This window comes from Somniosus microcephalus, chromosome 12 (genome assembly GCF_052327205.1).
Source record: "Somniosus microcephalus isolate GS21.2 chromosome 12, FLI_Smic_1.0, whole genome shotgun sequence".
NCBI lineage: Eukaryota > Metazoa > Chordata > Chondrichthyes > Squaliformes > Somniosidae > Somniosus > Somniosus microcephalus.
In genome coordinates, this window is record NC_140998.1 from 192083868 (window position 1) to 192106621 (window position 22754).

The window sequence follows — 22754 nt, forward strand, 5'->3', positions numbered from 1 at the left end:
GAAATCGAAGAGATGACCAAGAGCTGTACAGGATGCCAGAAGGTCCAAAACGCCCCACCACAAGCCCCTCTACATCCATGGGAGTAGCCTTCATCTCCATGGCAAAGGGTGCACATTGATTTTGCTGGTCCCTTTATGGACTCGATGTTTTTAATAGCCGTGGATGCGCACTCGAAATGGCCTGAGGTGATCAAAATGTCCTCCACCACCACGGAGAAAACGATTGCAGTCCTACGGACCATATTTGCCAGGAACGGCTTGCCAGAGCAGATTTGCTCTGATAACGGACCACAGTTTGTGTCCGAAGAGTTTCGGAAATTCATGAAAAGGAATGGGGTAAGGCATTACACATCTGCCCCGTATCATCCAGCCACAAATGGATTGGCTGAGAGGTTCGTACAAACCATTAAAAAGGCAGTAAGGGCCATGTGCGATGACGACATTCCACTGCAGCATAAGGTGGACAATTTCCTGTTAGCCTACAGAAATGCGACACATGCAGTTACCAACCAGACCCCGGCCATGATGTTCTTTAACCGAAGGTTGAGATCTCGTCTGGATTTGCTCAGACCAAATGTACGAAGAGATGTTGAGAATAAGCAATTCCAGCACATCAATGAGAAGCCGACAAGGAGCTTCAATGTAGGGCAACCAGTCTTGGCCCTCGACGACCGAACAGAGAAATGGCAACCAGGAATGATATGCACACGGCAGGGGCCACTAATGTACACAGTGGATGTTGGGGAGAACATTGTGAGACGCCATGTCGACCAGATCCTAGCGTCACAGGAATGAGTCAACCCCATGTCTCGCGTACCTGGAAATGAACCCGACATACAGGTAGCATCTACCCCAGAAACAGTAGTATCAGAAGCTGATGAACCAACCGACGACAGCGGGCCAGAATCGCCTCCGCACCAAGAGCAAGACACTCAGGAAAGGCGCTATCCAGAAAGGATCAGGAAGCCGCCCCAAAGACTGAATTTATAAATGGACTATTTTCATGTCACACTGAGGGGGAGGAATCGGAGGCTTTCACTATGGGTGTCCTTGAACAACTGGCTCAAAAACAGCAGTACCAAAAAACCAGCTGTAAGGTTTTTGTCTACAATTGGCTCTGGAATGTTGCATGTGAGCATAAAGAAGGTGAGGAAGAATAATTTAGAAATGGGGCTGGTGTGTGGGAGCATTTTTAGCCATTTTGTTTTGCCTTTCCAGCCATCCTTTGGAGCATGGTAGCACCAACACTGATTGTAGAAGGTCTTGAGACAACTTTCCTTCAAGACATTTCAACATCATGCTGCCACGATATTGATGGCTTCCAATAAAGGCTGGCTGTGCCGGCCCATTCAAGTGGTGTGGAGGATATTATTTTAAAGATTGGCAGATCTGACAGGGTAGCTAATCTTACAATTGTAGTTTGTGAAGATTACAGATAAAATGCCTAGATGTATCAGAAATTACATTCATTTTATGTCTCCAGATTCTAGAGAAGCTGAAAGACATTGCCGTTTATCTTTCCAAAGACGATTGGGCAGAGCTAAGTGAATGGGTCGACATCTGTTATAAGAAAGTGCAGCAGAACTATGAAACCATGCTTGCAGTAGGTTTGTACAATATCAATTATTTTCTTGCTTTCAACATTTCTCTTTTCCTCTCCTGAACACTCTGATTCGTACTGCCATACAACTCTTCCAATATTACACCCAAGTGGATGTTCTCCTCATATGTGGTTAGATATTTTGGCTGGAATTTTCCATCTCACAACTGCTGGCACACATCAGGAACACATATCAGGCAATGCAGCACCCCCATCCTGTGATTCACTGAATATTAATTTACTTGCCTTGAAAAATTCCTGTCTGACTGTATGTAGGCTTGTGATATGGGGGACAGCGCAGCTGATCCTGATCTCACCTGACTATCAGAACACCGCCTGTTGTACCTGTGCGGCTTTTCCCCCACTTTTTGTACAAAACTACTAAATGATTGTCATTAAAACTAAATGAAGGATAAAAACAGTAAATATTGGAATAAGGGAGGAAAGCTCTACATCTCAGATGCCATCAAGGACCTTCCTTTCCCTCGGTGCTGAGAGTGACCGTCAGCTGTCACAAATGTACATCTCCTTCCTTTGGACTCTCCAATGGGTCCAATAGGGATCAGTGGCATAAAAATCTGGGAGAACAAGGCTCTTAGAGGGCATGGGTCTGAGTGCTGTGCTCCCAGCTCCCCAACATAACATTAAAGCTCCTTTTCCTCTGATCAGTCTGGGCTGGATTTAAATCCAGATGCCATTGATGAAAGGAAAGCCTCTGTGCTGCTCTTACCTGATATTATTCTAAAATGGTTCGACTCAACAGATGCCTTACGTTAGTAAGTTAAGTCAAATTAAATACAGGCAATTATCAACTGTAGATGATTGGAATATTTTAATTTTCACAGGATTGAATGTACCAGATCCAGCGTTCATGTCAAGACCTAGCAGTGGGCACCAACCCCGTGTGTATGTTTCTAGTGACTCGGATGAGGAGTGGACGCCTAAACTTCTTGTGAAAAACCCACCAAGTAAATTGGATGTGTTTTCTTTGCTAAAGTATTAAATGTGCTTTTTTAACACCCTGAATATAACCAGTTTGTCCAGCAACTACTACATATTTTTTGTCAGCAGGCAGTTACTTTGAAGTTTTGGAGAGCTGGAAATATAAGTAAATTGTCTGATCACATTTTCCCTTATACTTGTGTAAGTTTTCTTTACTTTTTATCTGCATAATATGTTGATTCTTTTTTGGGCCTGAATAAACAAGATATTTTTAGAATCTTTATGCTGTTAACATAAATAAACTGAGAGCTGAGATTATCTCAATCACACTGATGTCTTTCTTTTTTTAAGAGTTAAGATTCTTTAAGCCTCTCCTTAAGAATGAAGATACCAAGAAGACTAAGAACGAGAATACCAGAAAGGTAATTCAAAGTGAACAGAAATTCTTACAGACTAATAGTTCAAGATGAAAATAATCTGCTAGATAATCACAGCAGGCCTGTCAGCATCTGAAGGATATATCGATACAAGTTCCCACCCAAACATTAACCAGTCTTTCTCCTTCAGACACGAATTGAGCTGCTACACACTTCCAGCATTTTCTGTCTTTATCTCAGATTTCTACCAAACAATTTTTCTTTTTCATTGTGCTGCATGAGTGCCCAATTTACAGTCCATGGTGCCTGGCAACTTGGTCCTATTTCTATTTCATTCTTGGTTACTTGTCCTTGAAATTCATGGCCTGGAGAGTTGGAAAGGTCTCTTAGCGCTGTTGGTGGATAAATCCTCCACCAGCATCCCAAACTCTGTGAAAATCAGCAGCTTGAAATATCTGCAAATTAATGGTATGAATTTGATATGTTGCCCATGAAGCTCCATAATATGGATCTAGCTGGTTCATGAAGACAAAACTCCTTGGTCACTGCTGCTGTACTAACATCTCAAGGTTTCTCTTCCTGTTGTTGTAATCAAGAATTGCAATTCTCATGTTGGGAACTAGATATGAGAAACACAATGTCCAGTGACACAGGGCTGAAGAAACATCCGGCCTTAATTTTGGTGACAAGCATGGCAGATACTTTAAATGAAATTGTATCTGCTTCTAGATCCTCCATTGATTTCCTCTCGTGGGCTCTTGTCTCTGACTAACCTTCTGTAGCTATGATGCTTCATGAACGAGCAATTAGCTTTTACTTCAAGAAGAATGTTCTGTGTGCAACGTGGTTTCAATCTAAAGTACTTTTCTCCATGTGTGGTACGACAAGCCCAGACAAATTCAATTTTGAATCCTGGCTAATTTTATTCCCTCCCTTGCAAAAGGGTGCTGAGGTTTATGTAATAGGTTTACCATATTTGCTGAGATCAGTACAGTGCAGTATCAAAGAAGGGAATCTGATGTGTGTGGCTTAGCACTACACTGGGGAGCAACTGCATTTCCCCAGTTGGGTAATTGGGAAGCTCTGTTTATTAAATATCCTACAATAACTAATGGAGAGGAACAACAGACAACTGCTTTGACTTGTAATGCAGGGAGTCCTGAGGCAGCTATTGTCTACTTCAGGTGCTGTGAGGTACATTTTCACTCTCACATTCTGCATTTCAGAACCAAAAAACCCCGCCACAGATTGTGTCCCATTTCGAAGTGGCTGAAGATGAAGTTTTCTGAGGCTTCACTGAGGAAACTGCTTCAGCTAAGGAAGAGACTGTTTCAGTTCAAAAGATCAGAATAGAAACGAGCACCTTGGTTTGTGAAAGTGAAGCTCGTAGTGAATCCAATAAAGGTATTTGTCCTGGAATAAAGGATTTCAGTAAAGTATTTCTATTTTGAATAATTGAGGGTATTTTAATGAGCAAGAGATGCTCTATGTCGATAATGCCACCACACCAGTAGTCATTCAAATCAGATTAACGCAATATCTTGCTTATTTATGTAAAGAAAGAAAGACTTGCATTTATATAGCATCTTTCACGACCACCGGACGTCTCAAAGTGCTTTACAGCCAATGAAGTGCTTTTTGAAGTGTAATCGCTGTTGTAATGTAGGAAACACGGCAGCCAATTTGCGTACAGCAAGCTCCCACAAATAGCAATGTGATAATGACCTGATAATCTGTTTTTTTATGTTGATTGAGGGATAAATATTGGTCAGGGACACCGGGGATAGCACCCCTGCTCTTCTTCGAAATAGTGCCATAGGATCTTTTGGCCTAGAAATTCACTTGGGCGCGGGCAGCTCGCTCGCGCCCAAAAGTTAGCGCTGGGCGGGGAGGCATTAGCGCACGCCGTATATTCGTCTTCTGCGCCCCAATTCGGAAGCGGGCGCTATACCAGGGTGTGCCCGCCTCCGTTTGGGGCGCTGCAACTGAATATCGGCGCGCTAGTTGCCGCAGCGCCACCCGATGCGGTGCGGCAGGCTGCGGTACTGCAGGCCTCCTCCTTCTCTTAAGGGGGAGGTGCCTGCAACGGCCGGAGCCCCGATCGCGAGTGGCAGCACGGTGGCATAGTGGTTAGCACTGTTGCCTCACAGCGCCAGGGACCCAGGTTCGAATCCGGCCTCGGGTGACTGTCTGTGTGGAGTTTGCACATTCTCCCCGTGTTTGCGTGGGTTTCCTCTGGGTGCTCCGGTTTCCTCCCACAGTCCAAAGATGTGCGGGTTAGGTTGATTGGCTATGATAAATTGACCCTTAGTGTTAGGGGGATTAAATACGTGGGGTTACGGGGATAGGGTGGGATATGTGTTGGTGTAGGGGTTACGGGGATCGGGTGGGATATGTGTCGGTGCAGGCTTGATGGGCCGAAATGGCCTCTATCTGCACTGTGGGGTTTCTGTGATCTGAGTGCTGGCAAAAGAGCCCGGCACAACGGAGAAGTGCCGGGCTCCACGGAAACCAGCCGGCAATGCTGCGGGGGGGGGAGGTGGAGGAGGCCGGGGAAGGAGGTGCGGGCAGGCGGCCGCCGAAAAAGCGGCCGGCCGCACCTTCTGCTTTAAAGCGCCCCACTATGGCAGCAGGACGGCCCCGTTTTCTGTTCACTGTTTGCGCCCACTTCGGAGGAGGCGGGCACAAATAAATATGGGGATCGGCGTGGTTTCGGGGCGTTACGGGCCACCGCGCACACCGATGACATCATCGGTCCCGGCGCAGCGCTAATGGCTACCGCCGCCAATACCGCTGCACTCAATTTCCACGCTACCACCCCGCCGGCGCAAAAGACCTCTTTAGGCGCTAAGTGGGCGCAAGGCCCACTGAATTTCTAGGCCTCTATGTCCAGCTGAGAGAGCAGACGAGGCCTCGGATTAACGTCTCATCTGAAAGACGGCACCTCCGACAGTGCGGCACTGCCTCAGCACTGCACTGGAGTGTCTGCCTTGATTTTTGTGCTCAAGTCCCTGATACTTGAACCCACAACCTTGTGACTCAGAGGCGAGAGTGCTACCCACGGAGCCACATATCTTCAGCATCTCCTGTTCAACAAAAAACAAGCTTTACATGCAAGAATATTAAAACTAATTGGTTCAATTTTGATCATGATTTTCTGGATTTATTCCACAGTTGTCTGCACTGGAAAGATCTTGGGGTCAGCAAATGAGGAAACCACCAAAGAGACTGAAAGCAGAAGATACTGTTTGAGAAACAGAGAGAGAAATGCTTACACAGAAGAAAGGGAACTTTGTGATGATGATTACCTGTGTATGTGCAAAGCAACCTATCCATTTCCTCAGGGCAGGAATAATTATTGGGCGTTTTGGTGTGATGACATAGGGGCCTTGGTAGGCCAGGGGATTGGTGGAGCAATGCAGCATGTCAGAGTGGTGGGACAGGAGTGCAGGCCTCTGTTTGCCCACAAACAGGCACCGATTTTCCTTTTTCATGAAGGAATAACAATCACAAATATGATCCCCAAACTATTGATAATAATTCTGGAATTCTCTCATGAAATATATGAATTTCAATAACCATAAACTAATGGCCCTGATTACAGGGAATAGCAGCCCCTTGTCTAGGATATTGAAGCATCCTATACCAGCCTACAGCAGGACCTGGACAACATCCAGGCTTGGGCTGATAAGCGACAGCTAACATTCAAACTTATGAATGGCAAGCAATGACCATCTCCAAAGAATTGATGATGCAGCCAGAATTAAGTTGGGTGTCAACATGGTTTGAGAAGGGGTGTGGGGCTAAGATGATGGCATAACTGAAAGGGCAAATTTGAGAAGTGACACTGTCCCCTAGCGTGATTTGCCTGATGGTTTAGAGGGACTTTTGTTACTGGATATGCAGGTTGAAACTCATTCAAAGAATGAGAAAGCTATAACCTATAGGAAGTAATTCAGCCTCCTTGTGCAAATTTCCCTTCCTGCCCACTCCTAATCTTATCTGGTGTGGCACAGCTTGGAGATACTGTTGGCAGTTTTTGCAATGCTGTTGTGAATTGAGGTCAGTACTGCCTTCTTGGAGTCAAGAACCGAACATGTCGCCCAGAACAAGCCCTTCTATACAACAGAGTGGGGGAAGACCTGACTGGCACTGGGTGTAAGTTTCATAGAGAGAAGATGCCCCAAGTGTTTTCCCCAGCTGATAGATCACAGAAATATCATACTTATGTGTTGTGGTGATTATTCCTTGACTAGTAAAAGTATTGTGATTCGTTGTTTGTTAACTGCCTTGGGATATGTGTTGTAATCTCATTGGTAGTTGATGATCACATGATGTGTTGTGGCTACCTTAAATTCAGTCCTTTTCTAGCTTTAGTTGGGACTGGATGTGGAAAGATATGCTGCTGATTTTAAAGTTAATAAAGCCTAGCTTTGGAAGGCCAATCTATTCTTTATCTCAATTTATTAACTTTATGTTAGAATGGAGCGATATCTTCAACCAGAATGATTCAAGGCTGACCCCAATTCTGCTGGAGTGGATGATAAATGGAAACATTGGTATTGTACATTTAAAAACTTTTTGGGTGTGTTGGATCAAGAGGCTCTAAATAAGCTGAATATGCTGATCAACTACATTGACCCGGATGTATATAAATATATTTTGCACTGTAAAACTTATGAAGAAGCTATTTCTACATTGGAAAAGATTTTTGTTAAACCAAAGAATGAAGTATTTGCACGTCATCTTCTATCTGCCCGTAGGCAGCAGGTGGGAGAATCTTTGGATAATTATTTACAAGCACTTCGGTGCCTTAGTGTTGACTGTAATTATAAGGCTATGACGGCTGAAGAATATAAGGACGAATCGGTACGGGATGCTTTTATTAATGGATTACTGTCTAGATCAATTCGTCAGCGGTTGTTAGAAAATAAGACTCTGGATCTTAAAAGTGCTTTTGAGCAAGCTTCTACGTTGGATGTGGCTCAGAGAAGTTCGGATTCTTATGCTCTTTTTAATCGGCCTGCGACAATGGTTTCGGCAGTTTCGGATGAAAAGGAATTATGTGGACTTAATGGGAGTGGTTTACTAGATTTTGAAACAGTTTCTACTTCGGCGGCCGTTGCCTCTAGGATTCAGAAGTGTTATTTTTGTGGGAATATCCGGCACCCTCGTCTGAAGTGTCCTGCTCGGGAGGTTGTGTGTAGTAAATGCGGCAAGAGAGGTCATTATGCACGTGTGTGCAAATCATCAGGTTCAATTACCTTCCCTTCTCCTGGTGTGGGAGGGTCTTCCTCCACTACCTCTTCTGTGACTATTCAGCCTTTAGATAGGGCGTTTATTGCATCAATTTCTGCTGCATTTGCTCATGGCCTAAACAAAGCTATAGTTACGGCTCAAGTTAATGGGTTGGAAGTGAAAGCCCTTATAGATACGGGCAGTACTGAGAGTTTTATAAGTCTTCAGTTTGCGAAGGAGAAGCATTTGAAAATTTCGCCTGTTACGTATCAGGTGTGTATGGCTCAGACGACTCTTACTTCACAAATAGCTGGTTGTTGCTTTGTGAAAATGGTTCTTCTAGGTAATACGTATACTGATATACGCTTATCTGTTTTGCCTAATCTCTGTGCGGATATTTTGATTGGACATGATGTGCTTCAGTTACACGAGTCTCTTAGTCTTTCATTTGGAGGGACTAAGCCACCTTTATCTATTTGTGGATTAACCTCTTTATCTATTCCTCCATTATCACTTTTTTCCAATCTGATGTCGGATTGTAAGCCAATTGCTACCAAGTCAAGAAGATATAGTAGTCAGGATAGAGGATTTATTAATTCTGAAGTTCAACGTCTCTTATTGGAAGGAATCATTGAACCTAGTTGTTCGCCTTGGCGAGCACAGGTAGTTGTCACGACTAATGAGAGACACAAGAAACGAATGGTGATAGACTATTCCCAAACTATTAATAGGTATACTCAATTAGATGCGTACCCTTTGCCTAAGATTGATGAGCTTATCAATAAAGTATCTCAGTATAAAGTTTTTAGCACTATTGATTTAAAGAGTGCTTATCATCAGATTCCTATTGTTAAGAAGGATCAACCATATACGGCCTTTGAGGCTGGTGGAAAGCTGTATCAGTTTTGCCGAATACCATTTGGTGTTACTAATGGTGTGGCTTGTTTTCAACGGGCAATGGATGCTTTTATAAGTGATAACTCCCTCTCTGACACCTTTTCATACTTAGATGACATCACAGTGTGTGGCAAATCAAGGGTGGAGCATGATTCTAATTTAAAAAGATTCCTTCAAGCTGCGGAAAAAGTTGGTTTAACTTTTAACAAAGAGAAATGTATCTTTTCGACTACTGAGGTAAATCTATTGGGGTATATTATTTCGGGAAATAAGATTAAACCAGATCCAGAACGTCTGTGACCATTGATCGATTTACCTTGTCCTACTAATTCTAAGGCTTTGCAACGAGTTGTTGGACTGTTTTCTTATTATTCTAATTGGATTGCAAATTTTTCACGGAAGATCCGGCCTCTTATTCAGGTTATGACATATCCTCTATCATGGGAGGCCAGGACATGTTTTGAGAATTTTAAAAAGGATATTTTAGGAGCAGTTGTGCATTCCATTGATGAGCAGGTTCCCTTTGTGATTGAGACGGATGCTTCGGATTTTGCAATTGGGGCTACTTTGAACCAAAATGGAAGACCTGTGGCCTTTTTCTCACGTACTTTGAATAATAGTGAAAAAAGACATTCCTCAATAGAAAAAGAGGCATACGCAATAGTAGAAGCATTGCGTAAATGGAGACATTATTTATTGGGGCGACATTTCACGTTGGTAACTGATCAAAAATCTGTGTCCTTTATGCTTGATGTTAAACATTTTGGAAAGGTTAAAAATGATAAAATAATGAGATGGAGGATTGAGTTAGCATGTTACCATTTTGACATAGTTTATCGTCCGGGGAAGGATAATGTTGCTGCTGATGCACTGTCGAGGGCTTATTGTTCTGTGATTCATGGAGATACGCTTATTAATCTTCACAATGCCTTATGTCATCCTGGGGTTACGAGGATGATACACTTTGTACGCAGTAAGAACTTGCCTTTTTCAGTTGAAGACGTCAAGCGGATGACTTCATCATGTTCTATCTGTGCTCGGTGTAAACCGAATTTCTTTAAGCCTCAATGAGCTCATCTTATAAAGGCTACTTCTCCTTTTGAACGTTTGAGTGTCGATTTTAAGGGACCTCTTCCTTCAACTACTCAAAATCGATATATATTTACTGTTGTGGACGAGTTTTCAAGGTTCCCTTTTGCTTTTCCTTGTGCAGATGTATCAGCTGCTACAGCTATTAAATGTTTGACTCAACTTTTTGTCATCTTTGGGATGCCTGCGTATATCCATTCGGATCAGGGAAGTTCTTTTATGTCTTCCCAGTTGAAGGAATACCTTCAGAGTCGGGGAATTTCTACTAGTAGAACTACCCCGTATAATCCCCAGGGTAATGGACAGTGTGAACAATACAATGGGGTGATCTGGAAGGCAGTTATGTTGGCGTTGACATCCCGGAATCTTAAGAATACACAGTGGGAAATGGTGCTGCCTGATGCCCTGCATTCCATTAGATCATTGCTTTCAACGGCTACTAATGTGACCCCCCATGAAAGGCTCTTTAACTATCCGCGGAGGTCTACTACGGGATATTCGGTACCTTCATGGCTTACTATGCAGGGACATAGATTGTCAAAATATGACCCCTTGGTGGAGGAGGTGGAGCTGTTGGAGGCAAATTCCCAATATGCTCATATTCGATTCCAAGATGGGAAAGAAAGTACTGTTTCAATTAAAGACTTGGCTCCTTGTGGGGGCCAGCCCTCTTCTGAGGATATTAATAATGGTCATGATTCGGATAATGTGGATGCTGTTACAGATACTACGAATATTTCCAATCCGATTGCAGATAATCATACTTCTATTAGTCAGCCTTTGATAGATGTTTATGACCGTCCCAGTTCATCTTCTGATGGGATTTCTAATCCAGAAACCGTTGAGAATCGGGATATGGATAGCCTTCCTGTTGAAGATACTTCTGTGCCTTCTGGCGTGGGAGGGCAAGGAATTTCACCAAGGTTAAGAAGGTCGACACGAACAAGATATCCGGTCGACCGATTGAAAATGGACTTTTAAATTGATAGTAATGTTTTAAAAATTGTTGAAATATTATAGTATATTGTTTTAGTTGAGAGATACTTAATACTTATGCGTAATGTTATTATTTGTTGTTGTTCATTTAGTATTGTGTTATGTAAATAGTTTTATTCTCGTGCATAGTTTAGTTGTAAATAATTAATTGTAAATTGTAAAAGTTATTAGGTTGGAGTATATTTTAAAAGGAGGGGTGAATGTGGTGATTATTCCTTGATTAGTAAAAGTATTGTGATTCGTTGTTTGTTAACTGCCTTGGGATATGTGTTGTAATCTCATTGGTAGTTGATGATCACATGATGTGTTGTGGCTACCTTAAATTCAGTCCTTTTCTAGCTTTAGTTGGGACTGGATGTGGAAAGATATGCTGCTGATTTTAAAGTTAATATAGCTTTGGAAGGCCAATCTATTCTTTATTTCATGTGTGCAGACTGAATTGCAGTCAAACAATGAGGAAGATCAAATCTACGATAGGTAATCTATCCTTTCTCAGTACTAGCACCTTTCACCTTCATGAACACTGAATAATGAATTGAAATTCTGATCCATCTTTAATTTGTATTTTATGTGTTAGTTTGTGAAGACTGCGAGACATTTTTTATTGAAGAATGCCCTGTGCATGGTCCTCCAGTGTCCATAAAGGACACGGTGGTGGAATTCAGTCAGCCGACAGAGCACGTTTAACCCTTCCGGAGGGTCTCAGCATAGCGACTTCAAAAGTTCGAAAAGCTGGTCTTGGTGTATGGAATGAAGGGCAGGTTATTCCCAAAGGCGTTCACTTTGGACCTTATGAAGGAATAGTATCAAATGAAGAAGCAGAGGCTGTCAGTGGGTATTCATGGGTGGTAAGTGACTACTGTCGTTATCAAGTTCCTTAGTTTATTAAAAAAAATTCAGGACTTATTTGAATTTATTTTCTATAAATTATCCAAGGTTCCCATTCCTAGTTGCTACTCAGAGTCCTACTGGTAAGTAGACAGCGAGTGAAGACAGAATTAGTCTTTGCTGTGAGGCCTCTTGTGTTCACTTAGCCTGTCAACACATAGAAATGTTCACAAATGAAGAATGGATTACTGGGTGTGTTTATTGTCGGGCTGGGAGCAGCCACGGAACTACCCGAACATGACTCACCACCATCAGGAAGCGAGAAAGCAAACATGCTTCTATCTGACTGAAACCCACCAAACACCACCACAGAGGAAACAATTGCAATTCACCCCACTGAGACCAAAGGTGTATCAAAGTTCACAGCACCTTCCCCACAGCTGACAGTGTCAGTGCTGAGAGAAAAATCCTCTCTCCACACAGACAAAGATCCTCTCACACCACTGAGGCAAAGTCAGACTCCCAACTATTTATAAAAACTCTGCCACCTGCCCCGCCTCCAGCTGAGGCAGCATTCTCACACTCGGAAACAAAATCCCTCACTAGAATTCCTCCCCCGCCCCCCCGCCCGCCTGTTGAGGCAATTATTGAATTCCGTGGCCGCGAATTTCAAAGTTTTAGCGCTCGCCGTTCAGGCCGGTTTTTCTTAAAAATGGTGGCTGTGTGGCGCATCGATCACAGAAAGGATACAATCCGCTTTCCGGTCTGTGGACTATAAATCAGGCGTCATGCCTTTAAGAAGGATCACACCTTTAAGAAACTCGATCTGCAACATAGTTAAGCCCAGAGCGGGGGAGGAGCATTCGAAGCTGTGCACTGATGAAAGGCAGTCATACTTTGTGTAGTCTCTGACTCCATTTTGTGTTCAGCATGCAGCCTCAACAATTAAACCTTTTCTGTTGAACCTCTCCGAGTTCAGTATTTTTTGCTAGGAGTAAGTAGACTCCTACATTGGTGAACCCGACGCTCAGGATGACTCCTAAGCGTAACCATGGCTCACAGAAACGCAGTTTCTGTTAAGCTGCCGGAGTTCTGGGAGAACCTAGCCACCGCCTGGTTCCTTCAAGCCGAATCGCAATTCCGACTCCGCGGCATCACCGCCGACGCAACGATGTACGACTACCTCCTCACCTCCCTGGGCAGCTCCACAATCACGAAAGTCTGGACAACACTACAAAATCCTCCGGAGGAAGGCAAGTGCGCACATCTCAAGGCCGCGCTCATTAAAAAATTCACAGCCTCCCAATCCTTGCGCAACTGCCACCTCCTCGACCTCTCGGGTCTCGGTGACTCCACGCCGTCAGACTTGCTCTCACACATGCTTGCTCTGACCGACGAGAAACCGCCCGGCTCCCTCTTCCGCACGCTCTTTATCCGCCAACTACCTCCCAGCATCCGCCCGGCGATCATGGCGTCCAGCCTCACGGACCTCGAGGCCCTGGCCGACGAAGCCGATAAGCTCCTGTCCGCCAGCTCCAACCACGCCGTCACACCTGGCCTCCGCAGCGTCGGCGCGCGCTCCACCCTCTATCGCGCAGCCACACAGCTCGGCCACGAGGCCCCCCAGGCCCCCACATCCCCCAAGCCCTCCGACCCAGGGCTACTGCTACTTCCATACCCGGTTCGGCACACGGGCACGCCGCTGCAGCCATCCCATCACGTTTCGAACCGCCCCCACACCGGCCTACACGATGGCTGTGGGGCGCTGCTGTACATTACAGACAGCGCCTCCGGACACCGTTTCCTATGCAACACGGGCGCGCAGCGCAGCATCATCCCCGCGTCCGCCCTCGAGATCCAGCGAAGCGGCCGCGGCCCTGCGCTGGCTGCCGCCAACGGCACCGACATCCGGACATACGGCACCGTCACCATCGACCTCGCAGGCCGCCGCTACCACTGGGAGTTTATCACCGCCAAGGTGCTCTCCCCACTCCTCGGTGCGGATTTCCTGTGCGCCCACGGCCTGTTAGTCGACATGCCTCGGCGCCGCCTCGTGGACATGAACACCATGTCACCTATCCTGGGCGGAATGGCCCCCCCCAACCCGCCGAAATGGCATGGCAGTGCCGCGCCCGTTCAACGGATGACTACTCAGCACTCCTGGCTGAGTTCCCAGCCCTCACCAACCCAACCTTCTCCGCGAAAGTTGCTAAGCACGGGGTAGAACACTTCATCCCCACCACAGGCCCACCGGTGTATGCCCACGCCCGCAGGCTGGACCCGGCCAAGCTGGAGATCGCGCGGGCCGAGTTCACCACAATGGAACAGCTCGGCATCATCCGCTGCTCCAACAGCCCCTGGGCCTCCCCACTCCACATTGTCACCAAATCCGACGGGGGATGGCACCCCTGCGGGGACTACCGGCACCTAAACAACACCACCACGCCGGATCGGTACCCCATACCGCACATTCAAGACTTCTCGGCTAGACTGGCCAGCCACTCAGTCTTCTCCAAAGTCGACCTGGTGCGCGGTTACCATCAGGTGCCAGTCCACCCAACAGACGTTCCCAAGACGGCCACAATCACCCCTTTTGGGCTATTCGAGTTCCTCCGAATGCCCTTCAGCCTCAAGAACGCGGCCCAGGCCTTCCAGCGGCTCATGGACTCGGTCCTCCGGGACCTGAAGTTCCTCTTTGTCTACCTGGATGACATCCTGGTAGCTAGTTCCTCCAAGCAGGAACACATCGAGCACCTCTGCACCCTGTTCCAGCGGCTCAGTGAGCATGGGCTCATCATCAGCCCAGCCAAGTGCCAATTCGGCCTCAGCAGGATCGAATTCCTCGGCCACCACATCACGCAGGACGGAGCCATTCCCCTGCCCGCCAAGGTGCAAGCTGTTCAGCAGTTCCCCTGGCCTACCACCATCAAAGGCCTCCAGGAGTTCTTGGGGATGATCAACTTTTACAACCGCTTCATTCCCGGAGCGGCCTCCCTCATGCGGCCCCTATACGAAGCCCTCTGGGGTAAGAAAGACAGAATGGCGATCGAGTGGTCGGCGGACATGTTGACCGCTTTCGACTCAACCAAAAAGGCGCTCGCCGACGCCACCATGCTCGCTCACCCACAGCCCAATGCCAGGGTGGCCCTCACCACGGACGCCTCCGACCACATGGTCGGCGCCGTGTAGAAACAGTGGGTCGACGGGGCCTGCAACCGCTGGCCTTTTTCAGCCGCCAACTGCGCCCCCTGGAGGCCAAATACAGCGCCTTTGACCGCGAGCTCCTCGCACTGTACCTGGCAGTCCGCCATTTTAGATTTCTTCTGGAGGGCCGCCCCTTCACCGCGTTTGTTGACCACAAACCCCTGACATTCACGATGGCGAAATCTGCGGACCCGTGGTCAGCCAGGCAACAACGCCAGCTCGCCGTGGTGTCCGAATTCACCACGGACATCCGGCACGTCTCCGGTCAAGACAACGTGGTGGCTGACTGCCTATCCCGCCCCGCCGTCCACGGCGCCCACCTGGCAGTGGACTATGCTCAACTGGCAGCGGAGCAACGCACCGACCCCGATCTGCTCTCCACGCCCACAACCCTCCCAGGGCTGCGACTGACCGACGTCGCCTGCAGCCCGTCCACCGTCACAGTCAAATGCGAAACCTCCTTGGCGCAACCCCGCCCTGTAGTCCCGGCGAAAACGGGTGTTCGACATCGTCCACGGCCTCCCACACCCCGGCACCCGCGCATCCATTAGACTGGTGGCCAACCGATTTGTCTGGCGCGGCCTGCGCAAAGATGTGCGCGTCTGGTCCAGATCCTGCACAGCTTGCCAGCGTGCCAAAATCCACCAACACGTCAAAGCCCCACTCGAGGAGTTCACCGTGCCAGAAAGAAGGTTCGACCACGTCCACATCGATTTCGTCAGCCTCCTGCCGCCATCACAAGGTCACACGCACCTGCTGACAATCGTGGACCGTACCACCCGCTGGCCCGAGGCCATTCCACTGACGTCCACCACCACCGCCGACATCGCGAGGGCGTTCATCGGGACCTGGGTCGCTCGGTTCGGCGTCCCCTCCGACATGACATTGGATAGAGGCCCGCAGTTCACCTCTGATCTGTGGGCCGCCATCGCCCGAAACCTCGGGGTGGCCGTTCACCGCACCACGGCTTACCACCCCCAAGCCAACGGACTGTGCGAGCGATTCCACAGGTCCATGAAGGCATCCCTCCGTGCCAGCCTCGAGGATGAGCCTTGGATCGACCGCCTCCCATGGGTGCTACTCGGCCTACGCTCCGCGGTCAAGGAAGACCTGCAAGCCTCGGCGGCGGAACTCGTGTACGGCCAGCCGCTGCGCGTACCCGGAGAGTTCCTGCCCACCGCCACGACCCCCTGGTCGGCTGACCAGCAACGCCACGCTTTCGCCAACTGAGCACAACAGTTCGCTCCGGTACCCACCGGCCGGCACGGCGAACCAGCAACCCGCGTACCACCTAGCCTGCACATGGCCAAATTTGTTTTCGTGCACCATGACGCCCACCGAGGACCTCTACGGCCCCCATACAACGGACCCTACAAGGTACTCCAGACGGGGAACAAGTTCTTCCTCCTCGAAGTGGGCAGCAGATCTGACAAGGTGTCGGTCGACTTGCTCAAACTGGCGCACCTAGAGCCCGATGAACCCGTTCAAGTGGGCCAACCCCCACCGCGGGGCAGACCGCCTAAGAGCCCGACGTGTCTAACCGCTCCGCTCCCGACACCAACCGCCAAGAGCCATTCCGGCCGTGCCATCAAGCCGCCACGCCGGTTCGTACACTCCCTACTAGCGGATTCTGGGGGGAGCTGAGTGGCGTACCGATCACAGAAAGGACACAATCCGCTTTCCGGTCCGTGGACTATAAATCAGGCGTCATGCCTTTAAGAAGGATCACACCTTTAAGAAACTCGATCTGCAACATAGTTAAGCCCAGAGCGGGGGAGGAGCAGTCGAAGCTGTGCACTGATGAAAGGCAGTCGTACTTTGTGTAGTCTCTGACTCCATTTTGTGTTCAGCATGCAGCCTCAACAATTAAACCTTTTCTGTTGAACCTCTCCGAGTTCAATATTTTTTGCTAGGAGTACGTAGACTCCTACAGCCGTCTCGCTTTTGGCGGGTCCTGCGATGGCCGCCATTTTGGGAGGTCGGTACTGCTGCCGATGTCTGCGTGCACTCCAGATATTTAGATGAGGCAGATCGTGACGTCAATGAGTGTGGAATGTTGGTTTGACACAATATCTGCCATTTTTGACATTGCCGCTCCATTTGACGCCCTCTCCCAATCGCGACCAGCTGACCATACGTTCAGCAGCAGGAAGGACCTCCCAGCACCGCTATTTAAAGGGATCATCAACAACATACAGCTGACTTGCTTTTTGATCTGTCCTGGCTCTGTCACAGTTTGTGCGCATGTTTGGAGCTTTCTACAGTTATTTAATGTTGCTGAGGTGACAGAAATCCTTGCTACTCGTTTAAAGGCTTCTGCTCACACCGCTTGCTCCCAGTCATGGGGTCTCTACTTGCAGTTCCCCTCGCGCTCGAGGATGACGGAGATGGAGTGGAGGCAGCAAAGACGAAGACAAGATGCTCGCAGAGGGAGGACGAGGAGGGACAGGAGGTCTTGCCCACCCAGGGTCTTCCAAGAGCACTTCTACCTGCGCTTAAGCCAGGGGCAGTGTATTAGGAGGCTCCGATTCACCAAGGAGGCAGTCACAGAACTCTGCCACCTCCTGCAGCCAAACATGCAGCCTCAGAGCAGAGTGGCTCTCCCAGTGGCCCTGAAGTCACCGTGGCCCTGAATTTTTTCACCAGTTTGGACCGGGAGATATAGCTAACATCTCCCAGTTTGCTAGGTCATTGACCTGAAACATTAACTCTGTTTCTCTACAGATGCTGCTTGACCTGCTGAGATATGAGACTCCCAAAACAAGCGCTCTACTCGGAGCTCCGACACGGTCAGAGAGCCCCAGGTGGGCAGAGGAAACACTTCAAGGACACCCTCAAAGCCTCCTTGAAAAAGTGCAACATCCGCACCAACACATGGGAATTCCTGGCCCAAGACCGCACAAGGGCAGCACGGTGGCATAGTGGTTAGCACTGTTGCCTCACAGCGCCAGGGACCCGGGTTCGAATTCGGCCTCGGGTGACTGTCTGTGTGGAGTTTGCACATTCTCCCCGTGTTTGCGTGGGTTTTCTCCGGGTGCTCCGGTTTCCTCCCACAGTCCAAAGATGTGCGGGGTTAGGTTGATTGGCCATGATAAAAATTGACCCTTAGTGTTAGGGGGATTAAATACGTGGGGTTACGGGGATAGGGTGGGATATGTGTTGGTGTAGGGGTTACGGGGATCGGGTGGGATATGTGTCGGTGCAGGCTCGATGGGCCGAAATGGCCTCTATCTGTACTGTGAGGTTTCTGTGATTTCTGTGAAAATGGAGGAGAAGCATCCGGGAAGACACTGAACACCTGGAGCAAGCGGAAGCCAAGTGCAAGGAGCGCACGTCAACCCAAGCACCCCACCCACCCACCCCTTCAACCACCGTCTGCCCCACCTGTGACAGAGACTGTAGGTCCCACATTGGACTCATTGGTCACCTGAGAACTCATATGTAATGTGGAAGCAAATCATCCTCGATTCCTAGAAACTGCCCAAGAAGAAGAAGAATTTCCAGGGCCTTCTGTTTTTATCCCAGTTTGCTGCCCATCGCTGCAACCAGGAAGTCACAGAGGCTCCCTATTCCAGGAGAAGGGACTTCATTGTCTTCTCTCCGGACAGAGAGAAGTAGGAGGAGCACGCATGTGGCTTTGCCAGGCTAGAGGGCTTCCTCATGGTGCAGTGTGCCATCGACTGCACACATGTGGCTTTGCGGGCACCGCATACCAATCCTGAGATGTTCCGTAACTGCACAGGCTACCACTCACTTAATGTGCACTTCTTGTGCGACCACACCCGGTGCATCATGATGGTGAATGCCCGGTATCCTGGCAGCAGTCATGATGCCTTCAACCTGCACCAGTCCGGTGTGCCAGCAGTCTTTGAACCACCATGTCAAACCCAAGGGTGGCTGCTTGGAAACAAGAGCTATCCACTCTGCCCCTGGCTGATGAGTTCCCTCCACAACCTCACCACTTGTGGTCAGCACTGATATAACGACTGCCATGAGGAGTCTCATCGAGTAGACCACTGAGGTTCTCAAGCAACAGTTCCACTGTCTTGACCGCTCTGGAGGAACCCTCCAGTACAGGCCGGAGCAGGTTTCCCATTTCGTGGTGGTCTGCTGCATGTTCCACAACTTGGCCACATGAGGGCACAGCCCATGCCACCACGGGTCCATCAAGCCTGTCCCAAAACAATTGTGATACCTTGTGTATCACAATATATACACTCCATCCCACCCAAAACCATAAAATACCAAAGCTAATTTGGGAAAGAAAAATCTGGGAAATTCCTTTCCGACCTAACTAGGCGATCGAAACTAGTCCAGGAGATCACTCTGGTCCTGAATTCCCTGCAGTCCCTACCTTCTGTAAGAGCTGATCTCTGCCCCAGCCAAAAACAAGTCCAGCTCTCACTTGAAAGAATTCAGCGAGTCCGTGTCCACTACACGAGACGGCAGCCTGTTCCTGAGGTCCACTATCCTATGGGAAAAGAACCTTGTCCTGACATCTAACCTAGATCTAGACTTGTCCAACTTAAATTTGTGACCCCTAGTCCTTCTTAACCTATTTAATTGAAACAAACTATCAGCTGGAACACAATCATTCCCTTCAACCCTTCATTATCTTCTGAACCTCAATCAAATCCCCCTTAAGTCTACGCTTCCCTAAAATGTACAGTCCCAACTCTTTTAGCCAATCTTGATAACAGAGATGCTATCCTGATAAATAAGAGAGGAGGAGGAGGGAGTGAGCAGGCAGGCAGCACATCCCCGATCCAGATGGGCTGTCCATGAGCCCTTCATCAGACTCTGGTTGCAGTGAGTGAAACCCCAGATCCCCGTTGCTCACCACTTCCCCATCTTACCATCCCTCTGTCACAGAACATCACAGCGTCCTCCTGGGCACAAAGCTGACATGAGAGCCACCGCAAAACACATCTCGAACATAATTTATAAATTTATCAAAATCAAATCAAAAGAACAAAGTCAGCTAATCACCCTTGTGCATTCCCTTAGTGTCTGTCTTAAGTGTGCCTTTTCCTACTCTAGTGCTCCTACGAAGTGCTCCCCCAGTGGCTGCAGCATGGCTGGTGGAAAGCTGCTGACTTTCAGTGGGGAGACTACAAATGGGCCTGCAGGATGACCTCGAGCAGCTCTGGCCCTAGAAAGCCCAGCTGTAGACTGCGCCACCTTGGTATGGGCGGCAGAAGTCTGGGCTGGCTGGTGCAAGCGCACTGGCAGGGTGGCAGTGGTGGGAGTACGAATGCTGTCTTCTTGAGAGAGGACAGCAGGTTCTTGCTCCACGGGGCCACTGCCACTCCCTCGGGATGGGGCCTCAGCACTATTAGCCATCTGTTGGAGCACAGATTGCTGGACTGCTGTGACAATCTGCAAGCAATTTTCCACACTCGTAAACCCAGCCACAATGGCATCAGTCTGAGCTTGCGTGGCAACAAGTTGAGATTGTAGGAGAGCAGTCTGCGCTTCCACTGCAGCAGTGAGACGTTGGGTCGCTTCTGTTGTGCTGCAATGGAAATGTGAGTTTGTCCATCACACCCAGCATCATGGTTGTGTCCACAAGTTCTCTAATGGAGTTGCCCATTATTTCCACCCTGGAAATCATGGGCTCCAAGCCCAACGCAAAAACCCATAATATTGAAGCCGGACTCCTCCATGCTGCTTGACACTGACCAGAGGCTCTCTGGCAGGCTTGACATTACACCAAGCATTTCTGTGTGCAGGCCCATCACCCTTCTTCTGAAGGCTGCCCCATCGAGAATATCATCTGAGTCCTGTGCAGCAGAACTCGTGCGTAATCTCGCCCTGCGGGGAGCTGGCACCCGAGCTACACTTTCCCCCTGGCTTGGCTGCAGCCCACTCATGCCTGGTGATTCACCACGTGCAGATCCTGCCTCTATACTACCCTGTAAAGTACAGGCAGTGCCATTTGCTAAGCTGGTGTCTGTGAGTGTCAGTTCCAGTGTCGCTGTGTCTTCTTCTCCTCCATCACTCTCCTCCTCCAGAACTTCAGGAACAGCCTGGGCTGCTGACAGTGCTTGGGTATCTGAAAGGAAAAATGCACAAGGGTTGGGTTGTGTTGAGGTAGGAGGGAAAGCCAGATATCCATGCATACACCATCAGCAGTGTGCAAGTGAAAAGAGATTGTGGGATGAGGGATAGTGGGCTGTGAGAAGAAGGATTAGGTATAAGCATACCGTCATCATCAGCAATGTTTTTCGCTTCCCCGGTCACCACGGACTCTGTCACTGCCCCAACAATTATTATGAGCACTACTTCCTTCAAGTCCATGTGGTTCTCAAATCTGACTTACCCTTCTTCTTACTTCTTAGGCAGCCCCTGGGAACCGAGGATGACTTGCTTCTACATTAAACATGAGTTCTCAGGTGACTGATGAGTCCACTGCAGGACCTACAGTCTCTGTCACAGGTGGGACAGACAGTGCTTGCAGGGGAGGGTGGGTGGGGTGCTTGGGTTGACGTGCACTCCTTGCGTTGCTAGCGCTTGGCTGCCGCTTGCTCCCGGCGAAGAGATTGTAGGTGTTCAGCGCCTTCCCGGATGCTTCTCCTCCATTTTGTGCGGTCTTGGGCCAGGGATTCCCAGGTGTCGGTGGGGACGTTGCACTTTTTCAAGGAGGCTTTGAGGGTGTCCTTGAAGCATTTCCTCTGCCCACCTGGGGCTCTCTTGCCGCGTTGGAGCTCCGAGTAGAGTGCTTGTTTTGGGAGTCTCGTATCGGGCATGTGGACGATGTGACCTGTCCATTGGAGCTAATCGAGCGTGGTCAAAGCTTCGATGCTGGGAATGTTGGCCTGAGCATGATCTTGCGGAGGCAGCATTGGTGGTACCTCTCCAGTGCTTTGAGGTGCCTGCTGTACATGGTCCACGTCTCTGAGGCATACAGGAGGGCGGGTATCACTACTGCTCTGTAGACCATGAGCTTGGTGCCGGGTTTGAGGTCCTGGTCTTCAAACACTCTCTTCCTGAGGCGATCGAAGGCTGCACTGGACACTGACGGCAGTGCTGGACTTCGTCATCACCATTTGCCCTTGTTGACAGTACTGCCACCCGATGACCCTTCACCCATCTGCTGGTGCTCCCGGAGGTTGTGCGCCAACTTGGCCTGCAAGAGAAAGGGAAGTGTCAGTGAGTGTGGTACAATATGTTTGGGTGATGTGCCTGCCATGGTTGAATAGCTGGCAATTTGTGCAAGGTGTGAGATGTGGCTGTAAGTCTTGCAGCAGTGGTAAGTGTGTGAGGTATGAGTGGTGCTGGCTAGAGATTGTTGGTAGGTGACTGATGGGGGTGTGGTGCATTGAACAGTGTGTGCGATTCATGGCACAGATAGTGGGCTATGGTATTTGAAGACGCATTTACTCACCTTGACCAGTCGTGTGAGGCCACTAAACATTTTGCAGCACTGGATCCAGGTTCTGTGGAAAACACTCATCATACTGACTGTAATGATATCAGCAAATAGTGATGATATTTGTCTGTGTTTGATTACTTATGCCTTACAGCATGTTTGTCTGTGTTTGATTGCTTGTGCCTGAGCAGCAGAGGTCATGTGACACAGA

General features: G+C 48.6%; 1 protein-coding gene across 1 annotated transcript in view; it reads left to right on the forward strand.

Annotated features, from left to right (window-relative positions):
* The first annotated feature begins 1040 nt into the window (after positions 1 to 1040).
* LOC147109808 (histone-lysine N-methyltransferase PRDM9-like) overlaps positions 1041 to 22754 on the forward strand; it is a 33392-nt gene continuing 11678 nt past the window's right edge. Inside the window, exons 1-5 of the mRNA XM_086002384.1 lie at positions 1041 to 1146; positions 1491 to 1603; positions 2896 to 2964; positions 3216 to 3387; positions 6094 to 6231. Coding sequence (XP_085858510.1) covers positions 1041 to 1146; positions 1491 to 1603; positions 2896 to 2964; positions 3216 to 3387; positions 6094 to 6231 — 598 coding nt within the window. The remainder of the gene's footprint in view (positions 1147 to 1490; positions 1604 to 2895; positions 2965 to 3215; positions 3388 to 6093; positions 6232 to 22754) is intronic.